This window comes from Eptesicus fuscus, chromosome 5 (genome assembly GCF_027574615.1).
Source record: "Eptesicus fuscus isolate TK198812 chromosome 5, DD_ASM_mEF_20220401, whole genome shotgun sequence".
Classification (NCBI taxonomy): domain Eukaryota; kingdom Metazoa; phylum Chordata; class Mammalia; order Chiroptera; family Vespertilionidae; genus Eptesicus; species Eptesicus fuscus.
Window position 1 is genome coordinate 65401479 of NC_072477.1, and position 23733 is coordinate 65425211.

The window sequence follows — 23733 nt, forward strand, 5'->3', positions numbered from 1 at the left end:
GGTATCCCTCCTAGAAAAAGGTCGGCACGACTCGGCTTCAGAATGGAAAGAACCAAGCCTTTTATGGCATTAGGAGGCCTGGTTCCCTAGAAAAGTACACTCCCCAGAGCCCCAACAAGACGGTAACTACGCCCCGTGGTGCCAAGGTTGGCATTTGATAGGCCCGAGGGACCAGAACCGAAACTAACGCTTAGCTCAGAATTACAAAACGGAGGCACAGCCGTAAGGCTCTGCTCCCCATCGACCCCAAGCGCTGGGACTCAAAGCGGTTAGAAGAGTTGACCTACGCGGAGAGGACTCCGGAGCAGCGGTCGCCAACCGGTGGTCCGTGAGGTCCGTAAATTTGGCGACCGCTGCTAACGTTTTCGATTGCTAAGAAGTGTTATTAACTGGGCAACCCAATTGGCCATGTTGGAAGTAAGGGGAGGGAGATGATGGAGCTTTAGGTATGTGGGGGAGGAAAAAGAAAAATATATGTTCCTATGAGAGAGATTTGTTTCACGGTTTCTTTAACCTTCAGTGTCCCATCGGCTCCCACCCCGAGTTAACCAGGACTTTGTTGATCCAGTGCTTTTCCTTATTCCTATCAAAATTCACTCGTAAAACCTTTTCCCTATTACTGTACTACTTTGGTGAGGTCACTGTCAAGCTTGCTGACTAGTTGTAGTGGTATAAGCTTTCGCTCATGGGAGTTGGGGGCGTGCACAGAAATAAAATAACTTTACAATATTATTCCACAGGTGTCTCTGCAATTAAGAGTTTATTTTCTAGGCGCCTTTCTGCCTCGTTGCAACTTCAAGAAATTGCCTTATGAAAAGGTAAGCCTAAGCCAGAGAAATAGTACAAAACATGTGTTTCAACCTATCCAGATCTTTGGAACACTTGGTGGACACGTTAGTAAGAGTGAAGAACCCCTAAACGCATTGCTGTGGGTGGGTATTGTACAGCCAAGTGGCAAAACAGGTATGTACTTGTGTGTACTCTAACCATGTATTAAAAACAAAATCGTAAAGCTCACAGATCAAGAAGTGGCCTCCTAGAAGACAGATTAGCAATAGCTACGGAGGCATGAGACTTCCCTTTCCCTTCAACCATGCACTGCAGATGTAATGAAATTGTAAAATGATATTCTCACTACTCCTTGCTAAGTCTGTCATTTTACAGTGGTAGGAGCCAATATAACACTAATAAATGGTGCCACCTGGTGTCCTTACTTGTGTGCTGCATTCCCAACAACGGCCATTAAGAGTTGTCCCTGTTTCTCTCCAGATCACTTTTGTGTCCACTAGTGGTTTACTCACTCATGGCCAAGTGAAATGGGTTTAGAGTATCATTGGTCATTCCCTGTCCAGCGCTACACTGGTTTATCCCCTTAGAGAAAATGTTTCCCAAATTACTCTCATCTGAAGCTGAAGTTACAGAGGCAAATTCAAGCTCCGCTTTTCAATGTCTAAGATTATCTAGCTGAAAAGCAACTGAGTACAGTGTAAGTTCAGATACTTCTAGTCCAGGGCCAAAACCACATTTATTTTTAAATTCTTCACAATTTAGTCCAACCTTTATTGTCTAGGTAGGTACCAGGCAGCCTTTGAAGTGCCAATATGTGAATAGGCTAGGCTGTTCTCAAGCTTCATGAACTCCTCAGAAAATAATAGTCCCAGATCCAGTGGAATAGAAGCCTTATTCCCCTTTTCTCCAAGTTAAATACTTGCCACCCCACCCTTCACAATGCAGTTGACCATCCACACACTATTTCACTTTTTATTCTGCTTGTGTATGTCCTAAACATGTATACGGTTGTCACTCTTAAAAAGGTGCCTAAGAAAAGATGTATACACTTGTCTGTTTTGCACTATACTCATTAGACGATTTTAAAAATTCAGCCTAGATTTAACATGCCAATACGTGCACTTATAAGATTCTTGAAAACTAACAGGCTATAGTAATTTGCTCACCAATTCAAATATTTATTTAGCACCTTTATATGCAAGGCACTGTAGGACAGCTGAGACCAATGCTTGCAGTTAGAAACAGGATCTCAAAACAGTGCTTCCAAGACTGCATTCCTACTTAAATTCTAAGAGCAGAGTTTACTAGAGCGAATTTAGTAGAGCTTAGATTTGTCTCAGAATTCCCAAGTCATCCCAGTTTTTAACCATCTCATCATATTCCACACACACTTGCATCACTTTACTCAACACATCTTTTGTAGTTCAAGTTTAACATACAATTATACCTCAATTCAAGTTGATCATATATATATATACACACACACACACACACACACACACACACAAATAAAAGAGTAAGATGCAAATTGACCATACCTTCATGACGCCCACCAGCCAATCAGGAGTATGCAAATTAACCCAGCAAAGATGGTGGGTTAATTTGCATACGCAGGCATGGAGTGGCAAGGGTGGGGTAGGACGCTTGTGTCATCGCCATGGCGACAACACAGGCATTCCACACTGCCCCAGCCACTCCGGGCCTCTGGGCAGCATGGGAAGGCAGAAAGGCGGCTCCAGCCAGAGTGAAGGCAGTGCCAGCAGCCAGGGGGGAAGGAAGGCCCATTCTTGCACGAATCTTCATGCATCGGGCCTCTATTGTGTGTGTGTGTGTGTGTGTGTGTGTGTGTGTGTATATATATATATATATATATATAATTTCTAACTAATTTCAAAAATGCATTTTTTACCATTTTGTCTCCAAATGGCAGAGGCCATATACCTACATCTTTAATTTTCTCTGCATCCAGCCATTCATGTTCATGTAAAATTTTATTAGACACTAGAGGCCTGGTGCATGAAATTCGTGCATAGATAGGGTCCCTAGGCCTGGCTGGCAATCAGGGCTGATTGGGGTCTTCCGGCTGCCGGCAGGGGCCTTCCTTCGTTCTGCACCACCCCCTGGTGGTCAGCGCATGTCATAGTGAGTGATCTCCTTGTCTCCCAGTCTAACTCCCGAGGGAACACTTTGCATATTAGCCTTTTATATAGAGAGAGGCCCAGTACACAAATTCATGCACCAGTGGGGTCCCTCAGCCTGGCCTGCAGGATTGGGCCGAAACTGGCTGACATCCCTGAGGGGTCCTGGATTACGAGAGGGCGCAGGCCAGGCCGAGGGACCCTACCAGTGCACAATTGGGGCTGGAAAGGGACGCAGAAGGTTGGCCAGCCAGGGAGGGACCACAGGAGGGCTCCAGGGTGTGTCTGGCCCATCTCACTTGGTCCTGATCAGCCGGACCCCAGCAGCAAGCCAACCTACCGGTCGGAGTGTCTGCCCCCTAGTGGTCAGTGCACATCATAGCAACTGGTCAACTGTCTGTCCCCTGGTTGTCAGTGCACGTCATAGCAAGCAGTTGAGCGGCCTAGCATATTAGCATATTACACTTTGATTGGTTGAATAGCCAATCGGAAGACTGGACATTTAGCATATTAGGCTTTTATTATATAGGATAATACGTGAAGTATTGATGCTCTTACAAGTACTTTCTTCAAAATCAGCAATTTTGTGCAAGAAATGTATTCTGATTGGTTATCAATCACTCTCTATAAATAAAGTACCTGAAAATGGGCCTACTCTGTGCATTGCTTTTTTAAAAATCTTCTGGGAGGAACAAGGGTTATCATTTTTTAGACCCATCTTCAAAGTGTATTTATCTCTCAGTTCACCTGACACCATTCCATTAGACCAGTGATGGGCAACCTTTTTTTGTTGTTGTTTTGTTTTAATATTTTATTGATTTTTTACAGAGAGGAAGGGAGAGGGACAGAGCTAGAAACATCGATGAGAGAGAAACATTGATCAGCTGCCTCCTGCACATCCCCCACAGGGAATGTGCCCGCAACCAAGGTACATGCCCTTGACCGGAATCGAACCTGGGACCTTTCAGTCTGCAGGCTGACGCTCTATCCACTGAGCCAAACCGGTTTCGGCTGATGGGCAACCTTTTGAGCTTGGTGTGTCAAACTTCGCCAAAAAACTGAGCATAACTCGGGTAGTGTCACTTTGAGGGAAAAAACATTATTTCGCAAATGTTTCATCCTCGGCATGCGGCCGCCTCAGCGGCCGCGTGTCATCATAAATGGCTACACGTGTCAGTGCTGACACGTGTGTCATAGGTTCGCCATCACTGCATTAGACTATCTCAACCAGTATAATTAGGGGGGTAGATGGGAATTATACCACTGAACTTCCCAAATAATATATGGATTGTAAAAAAAAAAAAAATATATATATATATATATATATATATAGATTGTCTGCCTCTGTATTCAAAACATTTTCATACTTATTAATTGAAAGGCCTACTGTCAGGTATTTCATCCATAATTCTGGGGGGAAAAGACTTTGATTTACTATAAAATTACACAATGTAATTTGTGTTTATATAACTGGACTTGATCTATGGCCTAGAGTAGTTCAATCTAAAGGATTCCTTTAATAAAAACATTTTTATAAATCGTGATACTAGTTTACATATATCTTAAGATCATGTACTGTGCCCTGGCCAATGTGGTACAGTTGGTTAGTATGTCATCCTACCATATATCAAAAGGCCGTGGGTTCTCTTTTTCTCCCTTCCACTCTCTAAAATCAATTTAAAAAAATTTTTTTTTTAATCATTTATAGTCCTTACTTGCTAAGACTGAGTTTATGTCCTGTTATTCCCAAGGGTAACAGGCATATTACCCTCGCACACATTGGTATTATGAGGCTAGTCTTTCTTCATTGTAGAACGATTTCTTGGTATATAAACTTGCCGTCAAGTTGTACAAAATTTTGAAGTCTCCATGTAAAACATGCTTCAAGAATTAGAACGCCAAAAATTCCCCAAAATGGCATGTCAAAAATTTTGAAAACAGTAAGGAATTCCTTATGATAAGCCTACTTCAGTGGCACCTCTCTCAAATATGACTCGGGGCATTAGGATTCTCTACTCCAACTCAGCACAAACTTTCCAACACCAAGACCTGCTTTAATTATTATAACCGATTTATTTCTTTCAAGTTCACACATTCTGCCTTCCACTCGCCAAACTTCTTCTGTTCTTGGGTTTCTAAAAAAATAGTCATTTTTCAAAAGCAGAAAAGGAAAGATATATATTTAATATATAAAAGAAAAGGCTAAATCTGACATAATTATATTCTTAAAAACATTCCATTTATTTACAGATGTATAAAAAGGCGAATTATTGGGCTACTGAGATCATGCTTCTTATAGAGTTAGGGTGAGAGCTCACTATTCTCCAGATTCCTCAACTTCTCTTGCTCAACTACATCTTTCATAATCACACATGTAATTTTCATAGATCAGTTTCTCCTGGGGTAAGGTTAAAGGGTTTGGATTTTTTTGTTTCAGGATTGTTCTGAAGACTGAGCCCTCCTCAAAATAGCCCTGATATCTTCTTAATTCTAAGAGGTCTTGAAAACACCATGATCTTGGGGGTCTGTAATGACATCTGCAGCCTTCCTTGAACACTGGGAATTACCTCTTATTTCCATCTTATTACAACTCTCATAAATAGTCAAATATCTTTCCATCAAGAACTGACTACTACCTGTTTGTCTATAAAAAAGGGAACAGTGTTCAGAAGCAGAATGGTCCTTCTTTTCCTGAGGATTCTTTACTCACTTGCCTGTTCCTTGGCTGACTCTCAAAAGGCATAACAAGAGCTTTGGGAAGTCAGGAGGAAATGTGAGGACAAGATGAGCAAGGAAATAATGGGAAACTGCTATACCTAGATTAAAGTACTAGCATCTCCAAGGACAATTATTAGCAGGGAAGACAGGTGCTAGACTCCTTGGCTAAGGCATGAATGAAATCTGCTGGGGAGAGGGGAGTGGGAAGGATAATGAGAAGCACTCATTACCTACTTCAAGCTTCTTCAGTAACCTTAGAGGAGGGAAAGTTGAATGTTGGATGAGCAAGGTGTAGAAAGGCAAGTAGCACGAAACAAAGAATTTGCTCCCACTGCAATTTGCAGAGGAAAATTTTCCACCCTTTTTCATCTGTTAATTACCAGAGTTACTAGAAAGGGAACCAACCATGAAAGTAGTAATTTACTGGCTAGAACCATTCCAAAGTTGGTCTCACAACCTAGGTCTAAAGATACACTGAGTGGGATTTGGGATAAAGGCAGGGGATGTAGAAGAAATAGCATCACCTAGGCACAGCCCAGGCACTGGAAGCTCTTGTGTTAGTGTTTAACAACACAAGCAAATCCTGTCAATGAAGACAGAACATGGGTTACATTCCAAAATATAATTATTTAAGAAAGGCAAAATGTAGCAGCTAAATCCCAGTCTATACATTTTCAGAATAGTGATTCTTGCCCCCGGGAGTTCCCAAGAGACCCCTCAAGTGCACCATGATTATTTACAAACTAGATAGGAAACATCATTTCTATACTCAATACAAATCTCATCTTCTAGGTTGAAAACTTCAGCCTTTGAGAAATCTATCAAAACAACTATACAAAAATATAAATATCTTCATCTTTACAGGCTGTCAGTCCTTCATTCCCTGACAGCTAATGCGTGAAAAAGCTCTACAGATCATTGAATCCATGGTAGCAGATAATAAAAAATATATCTTGTGATTCAAATACTGCCTTATTTCCCTGGTAGAGTGCCTTCTGTGACTTTTCTTTACTTAACATCCTGTGCAGGTAATGAATGAAACCTTCAAGCACCAGGAGGCTGGTTTGCTTTGGAAAATAACCAGCCCCACAATTTTTTATTTTGGCCACTGTCTCTGGTCTCGGGAGGGAATGCTTTTCATTTTAGTTGCCTCCTGAGTGACATGATTTATGAAATGGGGAGGGCTCCCTCTATGCCCACCTCCAAAATATATATTCCAGGTGAAAATCCGTGGTCCTATGAAATGGTCTTTTCAGTGCCCAAAGACAGTAAGGGAGAACTAGGTGTTTTTTTTTAACATCTCAGAATAATTATCTTAGTAATAAAAGTTAAAAGCATTCCTAATTTGCCAAAAAGACTTGGATTGAATTCTTACTGAAAATGTGAGGGAATGGAAGTTATTTGGGATATGAAAGAGCATATTTTGCTGAATGACACAAAGTACTTCACTTTGGTATTCCATGTTATCCCATTCCTCTCCACCTACTTTTAAAACACCAACTGAAAACTCTTTTCTGGATCCTTCTACACAAGTGCATCACCTCCCTTGGATTTCACACCTAAACCATAGCTATCAAACTACAGTTCAGTCCATAGCAGGTCTGAAGTCTCAAGCAGCTTTTTATCTCGTAGGGAACTAGAAAACCACTATGGATCTAGAATCTTATGAATTCCTTAGGTGAGAGGAACACCTCATGTTCAGTAATGGATCAATCACATCTTAGAGAGGATGAGGAGACCCAGCACCACAAATGAGGTAACACATTTTAACATGATTAGAATTTCATAATAGTAATTTCTTACACCAAGGTCAGCAACCTATCCCTTTCTCCACCATTATCCACTGCATCGAAGTCAAGGATCACAGTTCCATGACACAAATAAACAGATGCCAACAGAGAAAGGAGGTTTCCCCTCACAGCCTGGCTTCTGCCTAAGGACAAATAAGTTCATTTCCCTGCAGAACTTGGTGAGGCCCCCGAGTTGCCCAATTTGACCGCAACAGGTGCCAATGTAGGCATCACCTTGCTCTCCCGGCTTTCCTGGTCATTCCCTATTAAGTTTATTTTGTGTCCAACTGACCCAACTTTGGCAGCTACAGGTGCCAAACAAGGCATCACCTTGAGACTCTGACAATCTGCATCACTGGGAGGATTAGCTGCTTTTAAACCCAGAGGTGCCAACTTTGGCATAGGCCTCCACAAAGTGTCTGTAATGTTGTTCTCTAGGCCAGCTTTCATGCGCAGAATGGGGGGTGAGGAAATATTTTCAGACTCTGCAGGGATACCAGAAGTACCCTTCCCTCCATCACTGACTTTCCTGTGGGAAAGAGGGGAATCCTTTATCTCAGAGTCAATAACAATCTTAAGGACATCTGGCTCAGAGGCTGGTTCTACAATTTGTTTTTCATTCTCAGAAAAGTCATCATCTTCCAAGTGCAAGAGAAGGGGACTGGCAGAGTCACTCTCTCCTTGTACATCAGGCAACTCTTTCACACCAGTTCCCAAGTGGCCAATCTGGAAACTTGCTCTGTTCCCAGGAGGATGCTTACTGATGAAAGCCTGTCGAGCATCCCCTGGGAATTCTGTATCCATAGAGCTGGGCAGTTCCGCCAGGCTAACAGAGTCATCATTTAGTTGCTGATTAAGAAAGGCAATCTCATTGAGCAGAGAAGTCAGTGTCTCATCAGTATCATCCTCATCTTCCATGTTAGTTAGCAGTTCGCTGGGATCCAGTGCTGCTTCCTCTATAGCTGAGGCTGCCTTTCTTAGTTCCATCTCTATGCTTGAGTCTTTCAGATCTTTCATTTTTAATTTATGAAATGAAGACTCCTTTGGCTTCAGTCTCTCCCGTCTTGATCCACTCTCTTTCCATTTATACTGAATCCCTCTCGGATTACCAGAAATCCTTTTGGGTAAGAAATCTTGTGCTTCTTGCACACTGGAAATATCAACCATTTGTGGAAAACCAGAATCTTTATTTGCTAGAAAACCCTGTGTTGGACCCAGTGCCATTCTGCCACCTTTATGATTGCCTCTGGAAGAGATTCTACCTGAATCTTCAAAGGAGTTATCTTCATTCCTGACAGTCTTTTTCAGGTGGTCAGGTGACTTGCCATCAGGAACTTCATGAGAATATTTGCTGCCACTCGTATCTACCAAACCTCCCTCTGTGGCCAGTGATGTCACGTTAACAATTCTTGGCATCATAAATAAGTCATCATTTTCTAGGAGAAAAAAAATTTCATTTAGATCTATAGTAGTAAGCATCTCTCTCATTCATACCCAATGACTATTTGGGGAATTGTAGTTAAAATTCCAATCTATTTTTATCAAAAAGCTAAAAAGAAATAATAGTTCTTCAAATTATAGACCTAGCCTAACAATATGTAAAATCCAATAAAAACAACTGGTATTTTAGATCCTAAAACCTAACTATAACCCTAGCCTTAGCACTAGCCCTAACACCCTAATTTAAACCCTAACCTTAAAAAACACACATACAAAAAAAAAACACTGGTATTTGATATTCCATCCTTAATAAAAGTTCCATTTAATTATTTTATAGAAATGCTCCCCAAGTTAATTCTTTATCTTGCCGCAGACATGCATCTTCATACATGCATCTTCATTCTGCTCACCCAATTAACTATTCTGAGGGAAAAATGAAGCCCTATAGGCAGAACTGAATGACACCTCCAGGCTGGGTTTAGCAGTATTAGTAGTAGTAAGGATATCCTTGTACCCTAATAGAAATTTAGGTGCCTAAAACCTAAATCATCAAAGTGGGACTTCCTTTTCAACTCTACTTCTTATCCCTAAAAGCAAGTGGTGTTCAAACTGTATCAGGCTGGTAGTGTAGGACTACACCCTCTCTGACTAGAAAACAAAATTAACAAATACTTCTCAGTACCCAAAACTAAAACAATGCCTCTTCATTTTCCTCCTACTCTCACATCTTTTCAATTCTTTTACTAGTTAGAAATAACTAGAGATCACAAAATAATTCCCAATCCCTGGTAAAGAAAACCAATCAATACCACAGATGGAGCCAAATGTGTTCCAAAAAGAGGGTCATTTCTTACCAAGGTACACTTGAGTAAAATAGTTCTTCATGATTACAGAACACATTCAAAGGCTTTCTTTATCATGGTGGGATATCAGGGATAACTCTTTTTCACTATCCATAAAGAACACCACCTATGACATACCTGATTGAGCCACAGCACTTCTGGCAAGTTGAGTCTTCAGATCTGCTTCTAATAGAGCAGGAGAAACAGTTACCACTGGTCCTGAAAATAGGGGACCTTTTAAGGTGAGCAGTTGCCCTTGCGGAGTCATCACGATGTTGGCAGAGGTGTGTGGAGTGTTAGAGGGTGAGGTATTTTCTGTAAGGAAGACAGATTAGTTAAGGATTAAAAATCTTCAACTAATGCAAGTATGGCTGATGAGTCTAGGAGCTATCCCTAAAACCACACACTGACTTAAAAGGCATGAAGTAAATTTCAAATTTAGTTAGGGAACCTCAACTTGGAATTTACTTTCTGAACCACTTTTCACTGAATAATGGTTACCTATCCACTGGTTCTCCTGTTTTGTTTTTGTTGTTAATCCTCACCCAAGGATACTTTTTTCATTAAGTTTTACAAAGAGTAGAAGGGGTTGAGGGAGGGTAAGGTGGGGGGAGATAGAAACATTGACGTGAGAGAGATGTATTGATTGATTTGCCTCCTGCATGTGCCCCAAACATGGCTGGAGATTGAACCTTCAATCCAGGTACATGCCCAGGACTGGGAATCGAATCTACAACCCTTCTGTGCACGGGCCAACACTAACCACTGAGCCACAATGGCCAGGGCCACTAGTTCTTCTAATGCTCAGAATTTATTATTATTGAGGAATAGAGTTATGGAACCACTTTTTTGATGGAAAGCTTCTGATACTCTTGATGGTGAATCTGGATGAAAACATATACAATTCTACTCCTAGGCTTGCTTGCTTCCCTATATACCTCTAACAAATTATTTCAAATTTCTAGACCTCAGTTTTTCTATCTGTGAAATGAGCTGACTGGACTAAATGATCATTAAAATCCTTTCTTAGCAATAATAACATGATTTGATTCTGCAATGTTAAAACTAACTTATACTTCAGTATTTATCATTACTATCTTAGTTGATTTTAAAAACTAAATTTCCTGGCCCTAGCCAGTTTGGCTCAGTGGATAGAGCGTCGGCCTTCGGTCTGAAGATTCCAGTCAAAGGCACATGCCGGAGTTGCAGGCTCGATCCCCAGTAGGGGGCGTGCAGGAGGCAGCCAATCGATGATTCTTTCTCATCAATGATGTTTCTATCTCTCTCTCCCTCTCTTCCGCTCTGAAATCAATAAAAATATATTTTAAAAAAAAATTTCCTGGTTCATACACTAGGCCATTCAAAGAGTAAAAAACGATATACCATTCTCTAAGGATATACCAAAATAATGTGAAACTAGTATAGTCTCACTTCCAAAAATCAAGATAGGAGAGAGCAATAAGTTAGAACCAATTTATGATCTGGAGAGTATCATGCTAAGTGATGTAAGTCAGTCAGAGAAAGACAAGTATCACATGATCTCACTCATATATAGAATCTAATTAACAAAATAAACTGATGAACAGAGTGGATACAGAGACATGGAAGCATGGAACATAGTGTGGAATCTCGGAGAGAAGGCAGGGGAGGGTGGGTAGGTGGGAGGTAATCAACCAAAGACCTTATATGCATATATGCATAACCCATGGTAGCAGATAGTGGGGTGGAGAGGGCCTGGGGCAGGGGTGGGCTAGAGGAGGTCAATGGGAGAAAATAGGGGATATGTGTAATACTTTCAACAATAAAGATTTTTTAAAAACACAATTTACTTTGTTCCTTAAAGCAATTCATTGATAGGCAATCTGATTCAACAAAATTAAATTTTAAAAATCTTCCAATATATTTGTCTCAGCTAGGCCCAAACTTCCTCATGACTGATAAGCAGAAAGAGTTCATGTATAAAGACTGAAAAGATGGCAGCCTATGAAATACTCACTGAAACACTAGCGGGAAAATATATGACTGTACACTGTATCAGAAGTAGGTCTTAAATATTACCATGACTGTAACTTCTTAGGATTTGGTTGAATGTGAAAGCCAGAAACTGAAATTTAATGTAGTTAATGTTCTACTTTTTATATAACCACTAGAGGCCCAGTGCACGAATTCGTGCACGGGTGAGGTCCGGCTGGCCTGCCCCGATCAGGGGCGTTTGGTCAGCCAGAGGGAGGGGCTGCAGGCGGATGGCTGGCCGGCCCCACCCCCTGGTCAAACTTCTGGTAGAGAAAATTTGCATATTAGCCTTTTATTATATAGAATATTTAATTCATTCATTTACAACTAAATTATGGCCACAAGATGTTCAGTTCACTAAACTAAACTAAACTGATGTTCATTAAGAAAAGCAAAGAATGGCCCTCCTACCTGTGGCCTGGTCTTTTTTTCTGGAAAGAATCAAAGGTTTCCCCTTCCTGTTATTTATAAACATCTGTCCAAGATCTACAGATGATGCAGAAGATCCTTCCTGCTGTTTGCTAGTTCTGGGAGACACATCAAACTCATCTGATCCCATCTTCTTTTTTCTTTTTTGTGCCTCTAGTGCTTGCTGTTTTGCATAAATATACTCTAGCTTCTTCAGGACCACTTCTTCTGTCTTACCTATAGGTTGACAAGGAATAAATTGTCACTCTCTATATGACCCCACTTAATAATGAGAAATAGAATCAACTGAAATCCAGTTGATTTAACTATATTCCCCAAAACTATGGAAGGTAAGAGTGAATATAAACCAAGAGAAACTGCCCATTTAGTCAAAAGATAACTCTGCCGTTAACTATGGGAACCAAGCCTTAAACTAGACTATCTGAAAGATCTACTGAGAATTTCTCTTTACTAAAATTGTTATCATACTCTTAACCAAAGATCATTTACATATCTCACCTGAAAGAGATGATACTTTCCGTATCAAAATATTTCGTTTTCGAGTCAGGAGATTTTTCTGTCCTATCAACTTATCAGCTTGATCTGTTAGTCCTTGAATTTCGCTGAATGCCTAAAAATAGAAATAATAATGTGTCAATCAATTTGCTCTTCCTATACAACTTCTTTAATAAAAAAAAATTTAATCTAATATTTTAGAGAATTTTATAATGCTATTTAAAATAATCCATACATTATTTTTTGTTAAACTGCAGGCTTTCTGGCTTATAATTCTAGGGAACATGATTATTTCCAAAAAGAATCACTGAGTAGGTAACAGGTGTTTCCACAACTACAAGGCGATACAAAACATTTTACTCTGTTTAGATTTTAATAATCAACTTTAAAGTCATTTCCCAGTCAAAATAAAATCTGATTGAAATAACTCTGTTTAGAGAACTATGAATGCTTGCCTTGTACTTCTCTCCAACTTCTACTTTAAAAGCAACTTAAATGAAATTTGCCTTAGACAGTCTACATGCAAACTTAAAACATCTACTAGCTTGAATATTTCAGGACTTTCTTTTAAAAGGACTGTCAATTGTTAAGAAGTATGTTAAAATATCATTTATGTTGTGCTTTTCACTGTGATAAACTGTTCTAAGTGCTATGGAGAACACCAATGTAAAGAGACTGTGCTAAGCAGAGCTTATCAGGGTTTTTTGCTTTATTTGAAGGAAGGATGGCTCTGTCGATTAAGAATCTGGCTTTTAAAGAAAAGCTACTCTGACACAACAAAAAAACTTTTCTCCCTAAAGGATGTATTGGGCCTTTACTAGTCCATATACAACTCTATTTCAATCTCCCTTGTGTGATAATGTTTTCTCTTTTATGTTTAGAAGATTCTTAGTCAAGCTCTTAATTGTCTATACAGAACACTTACCCTAGTAAGAATGAGACTTTTGGAAACCTTGGAAGAGTGAAGTAATCCCAATGTGGTCTTCAATTTCTCAAAGAGATCCCTCATTTCACCACGCCGGCGCCGCTCATTGGCAGTGTGCGTCCGGCGATAATAAGCAAAAGCTTCTGCTTCTTTCTGTAATTTTTCACTCCAGTATTCAGGCTTCAGTTTTACAGTAAATTGTGAAGCCTGTACAAACAAAAAATGACCACCTAAATATCTTTCACATGTACCTTCCTGCTTCCTCCATCCCAAACGGCATTGCTCTGTATCAGACACCCACCATCTTCTGTCTGGACTATCATAGCCTCTCAATGTACTTCCTCAAAATCTAACAGTGTAAATTCCTTTTCTTTTTTTTAATTTAACAGTGCAAATTCTTTTTTTTTTTTTAAATCTTTATTGTTCAGGTTATTACAGATGTTCCTCTTTTTTCCTCCCACCACCCGGTTCCCACCGCACTCCAGACCTTCCCCCACCCCCTCCACTGACCTCATCCATAGGTATAAGCTCTTTGTCCAATCTCTTCCTGCACCCCCATAACCTCTTCCCCCCAAGAAATGTCAGTCTGCTCCCTTTCCATGCCCCTGATTCTATTACATTCACCAGTCTGTTCTGTTCATCAGGTTTTTTATTCATTTGATTTTTAGGTTCACTTGTTGATAGATATGTATTTCTTGTCACTTTGTTGTTCATAATTTTTTATCTTCACCTTTTTCTTCTTCTTCCTCTTCTTAGAGAATACCCTTCAGCATTTCATATAATACTGGTTTGGTGGTGATGAACTCCTTTAGCTTTTTCTTGTCTGTGAAACTCTTTATCTGACCTTCAATTCTAAATGATAGCTTTGCTGGGTAAAGTAATCTTGGTTGTAGGTTCTTGTTATTCACCACTTTGTATATTTCTTGCCACTCCCTCTGGCCTGCATAGTTTCTGTTGAGAAAGCAGCTGACAGTCGTATGGGTGCTCCCTTGTAGGTAACTAACTGTTAGGTAACTAACTGTTTTTCTCTTGCTGCTTTTAAGATTCTCTCTTTGTCTTTTGCCCTTGGCATTTTAATTATGATGTGTCTTGGTGTGGTCCTCTTTAGATTCCTCTTGTTTGGGGTTCTCTGCACTTCCTGGACTTGTAAGTCTATTTCTTTCATCAGATAGGGAAAGTTTTCTGTCATTATTTCTTCAAATAGGTTTTCAATATCTTGTTCTCTCTCTTCTTCTGGCACCCCCATAATTCGGATGTTGAAATGCTTGAAGTTGTCCCAGAGGCTCCTTACATTCTCTTCATATTTTTGGATTCTTTTTTCTTTTTGCTTTTCCGGTTGGGTGTATTTTGCTTCTTCGTATTTCAAATCTTTGACTTGATTCTTGGGATCCTCTAGTCTGCTGTTGGATCTCTGTATATTATTCTTTATTTCAGTCAGTGTATGCTTGATTTCTGATTGGTCCTTTTTCATATCCTTGAGGGTCTCACTAAATTTCTCAGAGGTTTCTAGAAGATTCTTGAGTAACCTTATAACTGTGGTTTTGAACTCTATATCCAGTATTTTGCTTCCATCCATTTCTTTCATTTGTGACTGGTTTCTTTGTCTCCGCATTTTGGCTGCTTCCCTGTATTTGTTTCTATGTACTGGGTAGCTGCTATGTCTCCTTGAGTTGATAGAGTGGCCTTGTGTGATAGGTGTCCTATAGGGCCCAGTGGCTCAGCCTCCCCAGTCACCTGAGGTGGACGCTCTTGGTGCACCTCTTTGTGGGCTGTTTGCACAGTCTTGTTGTAGTTAACCCTTGATTGCTCTTAGTATCACTGGGAGGAATTGACCTCCAGGCCAATTGGCTGTAAGGACCAGCTGTGTCTACACTGGAAGAACTGTTGCGCAGGAGTCACCCTTATGGGGCAGGACTTGCTTCAGTGGGGCTTTGGTGCTCACTGAGACTGCCCCCAAGTGTCTCTCTTATGGATATGAAGAGTTGTAATCCGGTCTGGTCTCACTTTGACCACTGGGTACACTGGCTCTTGGATCTCCAAGGAGGTGCAAGGTCAGCCACTGTCTGGGGCCGCCCAGCAGGAGCTACAGAGATATCTGCAGATTCCTCCTCTTTGTATGAAGTTTGGAAGTGCCCAGGCAAGGCCCAGCTGTGAAGCAAGGCAGGCTGCTGCTGCCGGGCCTTGGAAGGCCTTCTTTTGGAAGCTCTGGGGCTCTCTGACCCAGCTGCAGTTTGTCAGGTTTTAGACGGAGATAGGACAGGCCATTCGTATGCAAAAGCCGATGCACACAGCTTGGATGGAGTTGTAAATTGGGTGGGGTCTCTGAGAATCATCAATGTCTGCCAGTCAGCCCTGCACCAGAGAGGTCCCTGGGTCTCCACATCCTGCGGCCCTGTGCAGGAACAATGATCGCTGCGAGCACCTCTGAGAGAAAGCTGCCCTCGCAGTCCTGTCCCGATGCCAGACAATCCAGTTTCTCCCCATATGTGCCTGGGTCCCCCAGAGTCTCGCCCGGAACTGGAGTTCAAAGCAAGAGGGAGCTTGTATCTCCCTCCCGTTTAAAAGAGCAGCACATGCAGGTGCCAGCACTTTCCATGCCTCCGCACCCCTTACCAGTCTCAATGCACTTTCTTCTCCTCTCTAGTTGTGGAACTTCCACTCAGCCAGCTTTCCTGCAGTTCTGGGTGGTAGTTGTTCTGCCTTTTAGTTGTAATTTTGATGTGGTTGCGAGAGGCAGCAAGTATAGGTGTTTACCTATGCCGCCATCTTGGTTCTCCATCAACAGTGCAAATTCTTAATCTAACATTTAAAATTCAAACTTTGTATTTTTTCAGAAAATTTTTTCTTGACCCTCAGGATGCCTTAGGCTTGCTTTCTCTCTTATTTATTTCAATCCAGTTTTTTTAAAATTATGTACTATAGCCCGGGCAGTGTGACTCAGTGGCTGGGCATCAACCTATGAACTAGTAGGTCACAGTTCAATTCCCCATCAGGGCACATGCTCTGGTTGCAGACTCAGTTCCCAGTAGGGGGCATGCAGGAGACAGCTGATAAATGATTCTCATCATTAATGTTTCTCTCTCTCTCTCTCTCTCTCTTCCTCTCTGAAATCAATAAAAATATACTTTAAAAAATGTTTTAAATTATGTATTATAGATGCAAGAAGTAATAGATGCACATAGCGTTTTTAATATAAATATTTAAAAGGTTTATAATGAAAAGCAACTGTGCCCTACATCTGCACATGAACCCACAGAAAAAACCACTTGATCCTTTTTTTTTTTAATTTTATTTTAATTGATTTCAGAGAGAAAGGGAAAGGTAGAGATAGAAACATCAATGATGAGAGAGAATCATTGATTGGCTGCCTCCTGCAAGCCCCACACTGGGATCAAGCCTGCAACTCGGGCATATGCCCTGACCGGGTATTGAACCATGACCTGTTTCATAGGTCAACGCTCAACCACTGAGCCATGTCAGCCAGGCTACTTGATGCTTACAGATGCTTTTTCTGGCTCTTAAATCTATACCTAAATAACAAATAGTAATATAAGCATATGCTTGTCAATTTTCAATGCTATCTATCCACTTCCTGTTATGTAAAAGAGAATTTAGCCCACACCACTCTCTTACTTCATTTCATTATCCCAGCTTCCTAATACAAACATATCATTAATTTTAGTTTTTCTATTGATCCCTTTGCAACTTGAATATAATACTAATCTCAATCTCTTACTTCATCAACAATAGACAATATCTCTGTAAAATGAGATTATCAGCACTTGTTATCCTTCCCCTTATTTCTTCTTTCCTCTTCCATCTCCCAATTTGTCATTTGTACTTAAACATTTTTCAACACTAAAATTAAGTCTTCCATACTTTATTCGTGATTATACAGGTTTTAAAAAATCACTAACAGTGGCTACCCTCTTATGACAATGTGAATACTATTCATACAAAGTAATAAGTACATTTCCGGTCTTCTACAGTTTCTTGATTTTGTTTTTCCCTCTCTGATGTGTCTAGTTGTCTTCTTTTTTATCAGAACTAAAATCACTGTCTTTCTAAAATTAAACTTGTTGAGCATTAGTATAGTACAGGAGAATAAAAGATACAACAAGAAAGAAAAAAACTAATACCAAGTTTAAAATAACAAAATGTTGAAGATGGCAGCAAAGTTAACTAAACTGCCACCGCGCACAACAATTTCAAAAATACAACTAAAAGACAAAGCGTCTACCACCCAGAACCACAGGAAAGCTGGCTGAATGGTAGATTTACAACTAAGAAGAAAAAAGAAAGAACGCGGAAGGGCTGAGGTACAGAGGCGCTCGAATCAGGCTGGTGGCAGGCGACGGGACATGCGGCTTTTTTTCCAACCCAAAGGGAGATAAGCTCCCGATCACTCTGAAATCCAGTTTCTGGGGATGTGTGGGGGACCCAGACACCTACGGAGAGAAGCTGGACTCTCGGCCATCATGTCGGAAAGTGAGAGTGACTTTCTTGCAGAGGTGCGCCCAGCAATCAGTGTTTACTGCGCTGGAGCACGGGACGCAGGGACTTGGAAACGGGAAAGGCAGAAAAGGCAGACTAGCAGCCATTGCTATTTGCCACACCCTAGCCTAGTGACGCCCTGAGACCCCGCCCCACCCTGAGACCCACGCCACACATTCTATAAACCCGCCCAGGCTCCAAACAGCAGCTTTTGCATATAAATGGCCTTCCCTGTGGCAGCTTAACCAAATAAACTGCAGCTCCAGTCAGACTGCTCCAAAACCACTCAAGCAAAGAGGAGAAAACGGCAGTTTTTGCTGTAACTCCTGCTGAGTGGCCTCAGACAGTAGCTGACCTGCACCCCATTGGAGATCCAGAAACGAGGGCATCTAGTGGTCGGTGTGAGACGACACCAGATTTCAACCACTCGCATAAGGGACACATTCAAGAGGCAGACTCAGTGAGCGCCAAAGCCCTACTGCAACAAGTCCCGGCCCATAAACGTGTCTCCAGCACAGCAATTCTTCCTTTATAGACACAGCGGGTCCTCACAGCCAATTGACCTGGAGGACAATTCCTCCCAGTGACACCAACAACAATCAAGACTTAACTACAACAAGGCTGTACACACAGTCTAAAAAGGGGTGCACCAAGAGCGTCCACCTCAGGTAACTGGGAGGCTGACCCGTTGAACCAATAGGACACAATAGGACACAAAGCTACCCTACCAACTCAGGGAAGCAGCAAGAATGAAAATGAGGAGGCAAGGAAACAGATCCCAAACAAAAGAAATGGAGGAGAACAAACGACTGGACATAGAGTTCAAAACCACGGTTATAAGGTTTTTCAAGAATTGCATGGAAAAAGCCGATAAATTTAATGAGACCCTCGAGGATATGAAAAAGGTCCAACTAGAAATGAAACATACACTGACTGAAATAAAAAATATTATACAGCCGAAACCGGTTTGGCTCAGTGGATAGAGCGTCGGCCTGCGGACTCAAGGGTCCCAGGTTAGATTCCGGTCAAGGGTATGTACCTTGGTTGCGGGCACATCCCCAGTAGGGGGTGTGCAAGAGGCAGCTGATCGATGTTTCTCTCTCATCGATGTTTCTAACTCTCTATCCCTCTCTCTTCCTCTCTGTAAAAAATCAATAAAATATATTTAAAAATATATATATATTTTACAGAGACCCAGCAGCAGACTAGAGGAACGCAAGAATAAAGTCAATGATTTGGAATACAAAGAGGCAAAGGACACGCCTCCAGAAAAGCAAGAAGAGAAGAGAATTCAGAAAGTAAAAGATAGTGTAAGAAGCCTCTGGGACAACTTCAAGCGTACCAACATCCAAATAGAGAGCAAGACACTGAAAACCTATTTGAAGAAATAATGACCGAAAACTTCCCCCACCTGGTAAAAGAAATAGACTTACAAGTCCAGGAAGCGCACAGAACCCCAAACAAAAGGAATCCAAAGAGGACCACACCAAGACACATCATAATTAAAATGCCAAGGGCAAAAGACAAAGAGAGAATCTTACAAGCAGCAAGAGAAAAAACAGTTAGTTACTTACAAGGGAACACCCATACGATTATCAGCTGATTTCTCAACAGAAACTATGCAGGCCAGACAGGAATGGCAAGAAATATTCAAAGTGATGAATAGCAAGAACCTACAACCAAGACTACTCTACCCAGCAAAGTTATCATTCAGAATTGAAGGGCAGATAGAGCTTCACAGATAAGAAAAAGCTAAAGGAATTCATCACTACCAAACCAGTATTACATGAAATGCTGAAAGGTATTATTTAAAAGGAGGAAAAAGAAGAAAAAAGTAAAGATAAAAATTATGAACAACAACTACATACCTATCAACAAGTGAATCTAAAAGTCAAGTGAATTAAAAATCTGAAGAATAGAATAGACTGATGAACATAATAGAATCAGTGGCACAGAATGGGAGTGGATTGATAATTCTCAGGGGAAGGGGATGTCTGTGTGGGGGGTACGGGAAGAGACTGGACAATATCATACACCTATGGATAAGGATAGCGAGGGGGGGAGGTAAGGGCAGAGGGAAGGGTGGGAACTGGGAGGAGAGGAGATATGGGGGAGGGGAAAGGAGAAACAATTGTAATAATCTATAAAGATTTATTTAAAAAATAATAAAATAAAAATAATAAAATAGCAAAATGTTATAAATAATTTGCATGTAATAATTAGGGCGCAAAAACAATGGATTGTATAAATAAGTTATGAAAATTTTTGTATCTGAAAAATGTTTTTATATGAATGAAAAAATATAGTAATATGTACAAAAATTATTACAAGCATGTAAATATGTATCATGTGATCCCAAAACCAGATCAAACTCAAACTAACCATACCAAGTGGTTTTTAAGAAAGGATCTGAATACCACCCTTCAACTCAACCCAAGCTCCATCACTGTCTTTATCTCTTAAATTAAGAAGACAGAATAGCAAGTGGAAAATGACTTAAACAACCAAACTCTCTTGCATTCTTGATGTCAATAAGGATAAAGAGAAAACCTTGCTTAATTATACCATGATATACAGTAAATATATTCATAGAAATCAAAGAATGTTTTAATTTCATGGCTCCTTAAAAATGCTAGCCATCATTATAGAGAAGAATTAATTTTTAGGTCACTGAAAAATCACTGAAGAATGCCAGCTTATTTTATGGCATATCATTATTTTACAGGATTAAAATGGACAAGAAATTTATGAAACCTGATACGCACATCAATTTTCATAAAATGAATACCCATTTTAATGCTTCTAAATTATTCTATCATCTGGGTAGAAGAGAGAATTAAGAGGAAAAATAGCATTAAAAATGTAATTTCATTAAGGGTTAAAAAAAAAAAAGCTGATTATACTAACTCACTAGTAAGACTAACCCTGAATATATCTAATAGAGCTAATGTTGTTTTAACCCTAAGGACAAATGGCATCATTTTATTAAATAAGTAATTATCGTTAAATATATTAATAAATACCTTTCGACTTCTTTCAGCAGCTTTTTCGTCTGCAGACATATGGGTACGGCACCTAGATAAAGATAGTATTTTTCAATGTCTTACTAAAACTCAGTAATCTAAAACCTATTTTCACAGCTATATTAAGCCAAATCATCTCAAATTGTCTAAATTGTAACTAGCTTCTTTCCTCCAAGGTCTGATATGTGGCAATATAACTTACTTCCTTCTCTAATAAACAGTGTCCAAATAGTCCCTAAAACTAATTACTTTTTTCAATCACAACATATTTCTAACATACAAACCAGTATAAACAAACATATAATGAAAATCCAAGTATCTACCACCCAGCTTGAGAAATAAAACCTCTAAAAACTAAGAGATCTTTTGTGCAGCCTACTCAATCCCATTTCCTTGTTCCTTCTCATAGGTAAACACTCCCAAACTGAGTTTACCATGCACATATTTGCAGTTTTACTAGGTATGTGGAATATATCCCTAAATAGAAAATATTACATAGCACTTTAAACATTATATAGTAAGTATAGGGTATCTTTCTTTAACTGATCTGTTCCATTCACCTTACATCTGAGACATGTTGATACATATACAGTAGTTCTAGTTCAATCATTTTAAGTGTGAATTTTCCAAAATTGATTTTTTCAGAATTTTATTCGTTGTTTAGGTTGTTTACAAATTTTCACAATGCTGCAGTGGATAGTCCCATCATACATGACCCCTTGTACATGCTTTTTTAGGGCATATATCTAGGAGTGGAATAGATGAATAGAAGGTGCGCACATCTTCAACTTTAGTAATGTCACACTTCTTGCCAAATGGTTTTAATAATTTACACTTCCCACCTGTAGTATGTTCCATTGCTCCACAATTAGGTAACAGTACTATCAGAAATTTCAATTTTGCCAATCTTATGGGTGTGAACTGATAAAGTCATTGTGGTTTAATTTGCATTTCCCTAATTACAAATTTTCGTTGTTTACTGGCTATCCAGGTTTCCTCATGTGAATTCCGTGAGATAACCATTACTTCCTTTTCTAACTGAATTATTTTTTTCTTACTGACTTGTAACAGTTTATATCCTTGATAGTAATTCTTTGTCAATACTATTGTAAATATTTCTTTTACAGTTTCTAAGTTTGCCTTCTCACTGTTTTCATGGTGTTCTAATAGACAAAATATTTTAAATTCTTAATAATCTGCTGTTTTACAACAGTTTGTGCTCTGTGTGTATTGGTTATTCTTGGTCCTTTATTTATTAATTGATTTGAGAGAGAGAAAGATTTGTTGTTCCACTTATTTATGCACTCATTAGTTGATTCCTGTGTGTGCCCTGACAGGTCTTGGCCCTTTATTTTAGTTCATTAACATGGTATACCTCCATTTAGTGAATTCTTCTTCAATGTCTTTCAATAACATCTTACAAAACTTTTGTTAATAGTCCCAGGTTTATTTTTGTTACTATTGGTAGTTTTTAGAAAACATTTTTTATTTGTTGCTATTATTTAAGAACTCAATTTTTACTATGCTGAACTTAAATATCCAGCCAATACTGCTGAACTTAATTAAGTCTAATTAAGTTTTTAAGAGATTTAAACTCTTTCAAGTTTAACCAGTAGGCAACTGAAGTAGCCTCCAAATAGCTCTGGAGTAAAGAATACTACTAGGACTACCTCCCCCTCCCTTAGACTTTCTCAACATCACTTTATCTTTGTGACAGCATGGATGGACCTGGAGAGCATTATGCTAAGTAAAATAAACCAGTCAGAGAAAGACAAGCACCGTATGATTTCACTCATATGTGAAATCTAGTGAACAAAATGAACTAACAAGCAAAATACAGACAGACACGGAGAGAGCAGGCTGACAGTTGTTGGGGAAAGGGGCAGGGGAGGGAGACTGGGCGGTATGGAGGGATTAAGCAATAAAGGAGAAAAAAAGAGAAAAAAACTCTTGAGCATGTACAACAGTGTGGTGACTGCCGGGGGAAGAGGGTAGAGGGCAATGAAGGAGGGTATAGGGGAAATAAATGGTGATGGAAGGAGACTTGACCTGGTGGTGATGTACAATACAGTGTACAGACTACGTGTTGTGGAACTGTGCACCTGAAACCTGCATAATTTTGTTAACCAGTGTCACCCCAATAAATTTTTAAAAAATTACTTTCTCAACTCATTACTACTTTATATGATGGTTCATGTCTTAATCTTTTAAAGATAATGGAACTGCCTGGCTGGCGTGGCTCAGTGGATGAGCGTCAACCTATGAACCATGAGGTCACGGTTCGATTCCTGGTCAGGACACATGCCCGGGTTGCCGGCTCGATCTCCAGTGGAGAGGTGTGCAGGAGGCAGCTGATACTTCTCTCTCACCAGTTTTTCTATCTCTATCCCCCTCCCTTCCCCTCTCTAAAATCAATTAAAAAAAAAAAAAGTCTTTGTTCAAGCTTAAGTATCTACAAACTAGCAAAACTAGTATATGAATACCAGAGTGTGTAGGTTCCAAAAGCATGTTATTCACATTTACACTGTCTCCTAGCAATAACCAAGGCAAGTTAATTACCTCTGAATTCCAGCTCCTCTCTCCTCATTTACTAATCAGAAAAAAAGCTAGAGCAATAAAAAAAACCAAGTTACTTAC

The 23733-nt window shown here is 39.9% G+C and overlaps 1 protein-coding gene and 1 long non-coding RNA gene across 2 annotated transcripts in view; one reads left to right on the forward strand and one right to left on the reverse strand.

The window, feature by feature from the left end:
• The first annotated feature begins 221 nt into the window (after positions 1-221).
• LOC129149159 (uncharacterized) lies at positions 222-23369 on the forward strand. The gene is made up of 3 exons (XR_008556137.1): positions 222-333; positions 741-818; positions 23310-23369. It is a non-coding gene; the product is annotated as an uncharacterized LOC129149159 (long non-coding RNA).
• MGA (MAX dimerization protein MGA) overlaps positions 5000-23733 on the reverse strand; it is a 99668-nt gene continuing 80934 nt past the window's right edge. The window contains exons 19-24 of the mRNA XM_054716334.1: positions 21097-21148; positions 13580-13786; positions 12658-12769; positions 12142-12375; positions 9856-10032; positions 5000-8871 (exon numbers count right to left, since the gene is read on the reverse strand). Of these exons, the coding sequence (XP_054572309.1) occupies positions 7595-8871; positions 9856-10032; positions 12142-12375; positions 12658-12769; positions 13580-13786; positions 21097-21148 (2059 nt within the window). The 3' untranslated portion in view covers positions 5000-7594. The remainder of the gene's footprint in view (positions 8872-9855; positions 10033-12141; positions 12376-12657; positions 12770-13579; positions 13787-21096; positions 21149-23733) is intronic.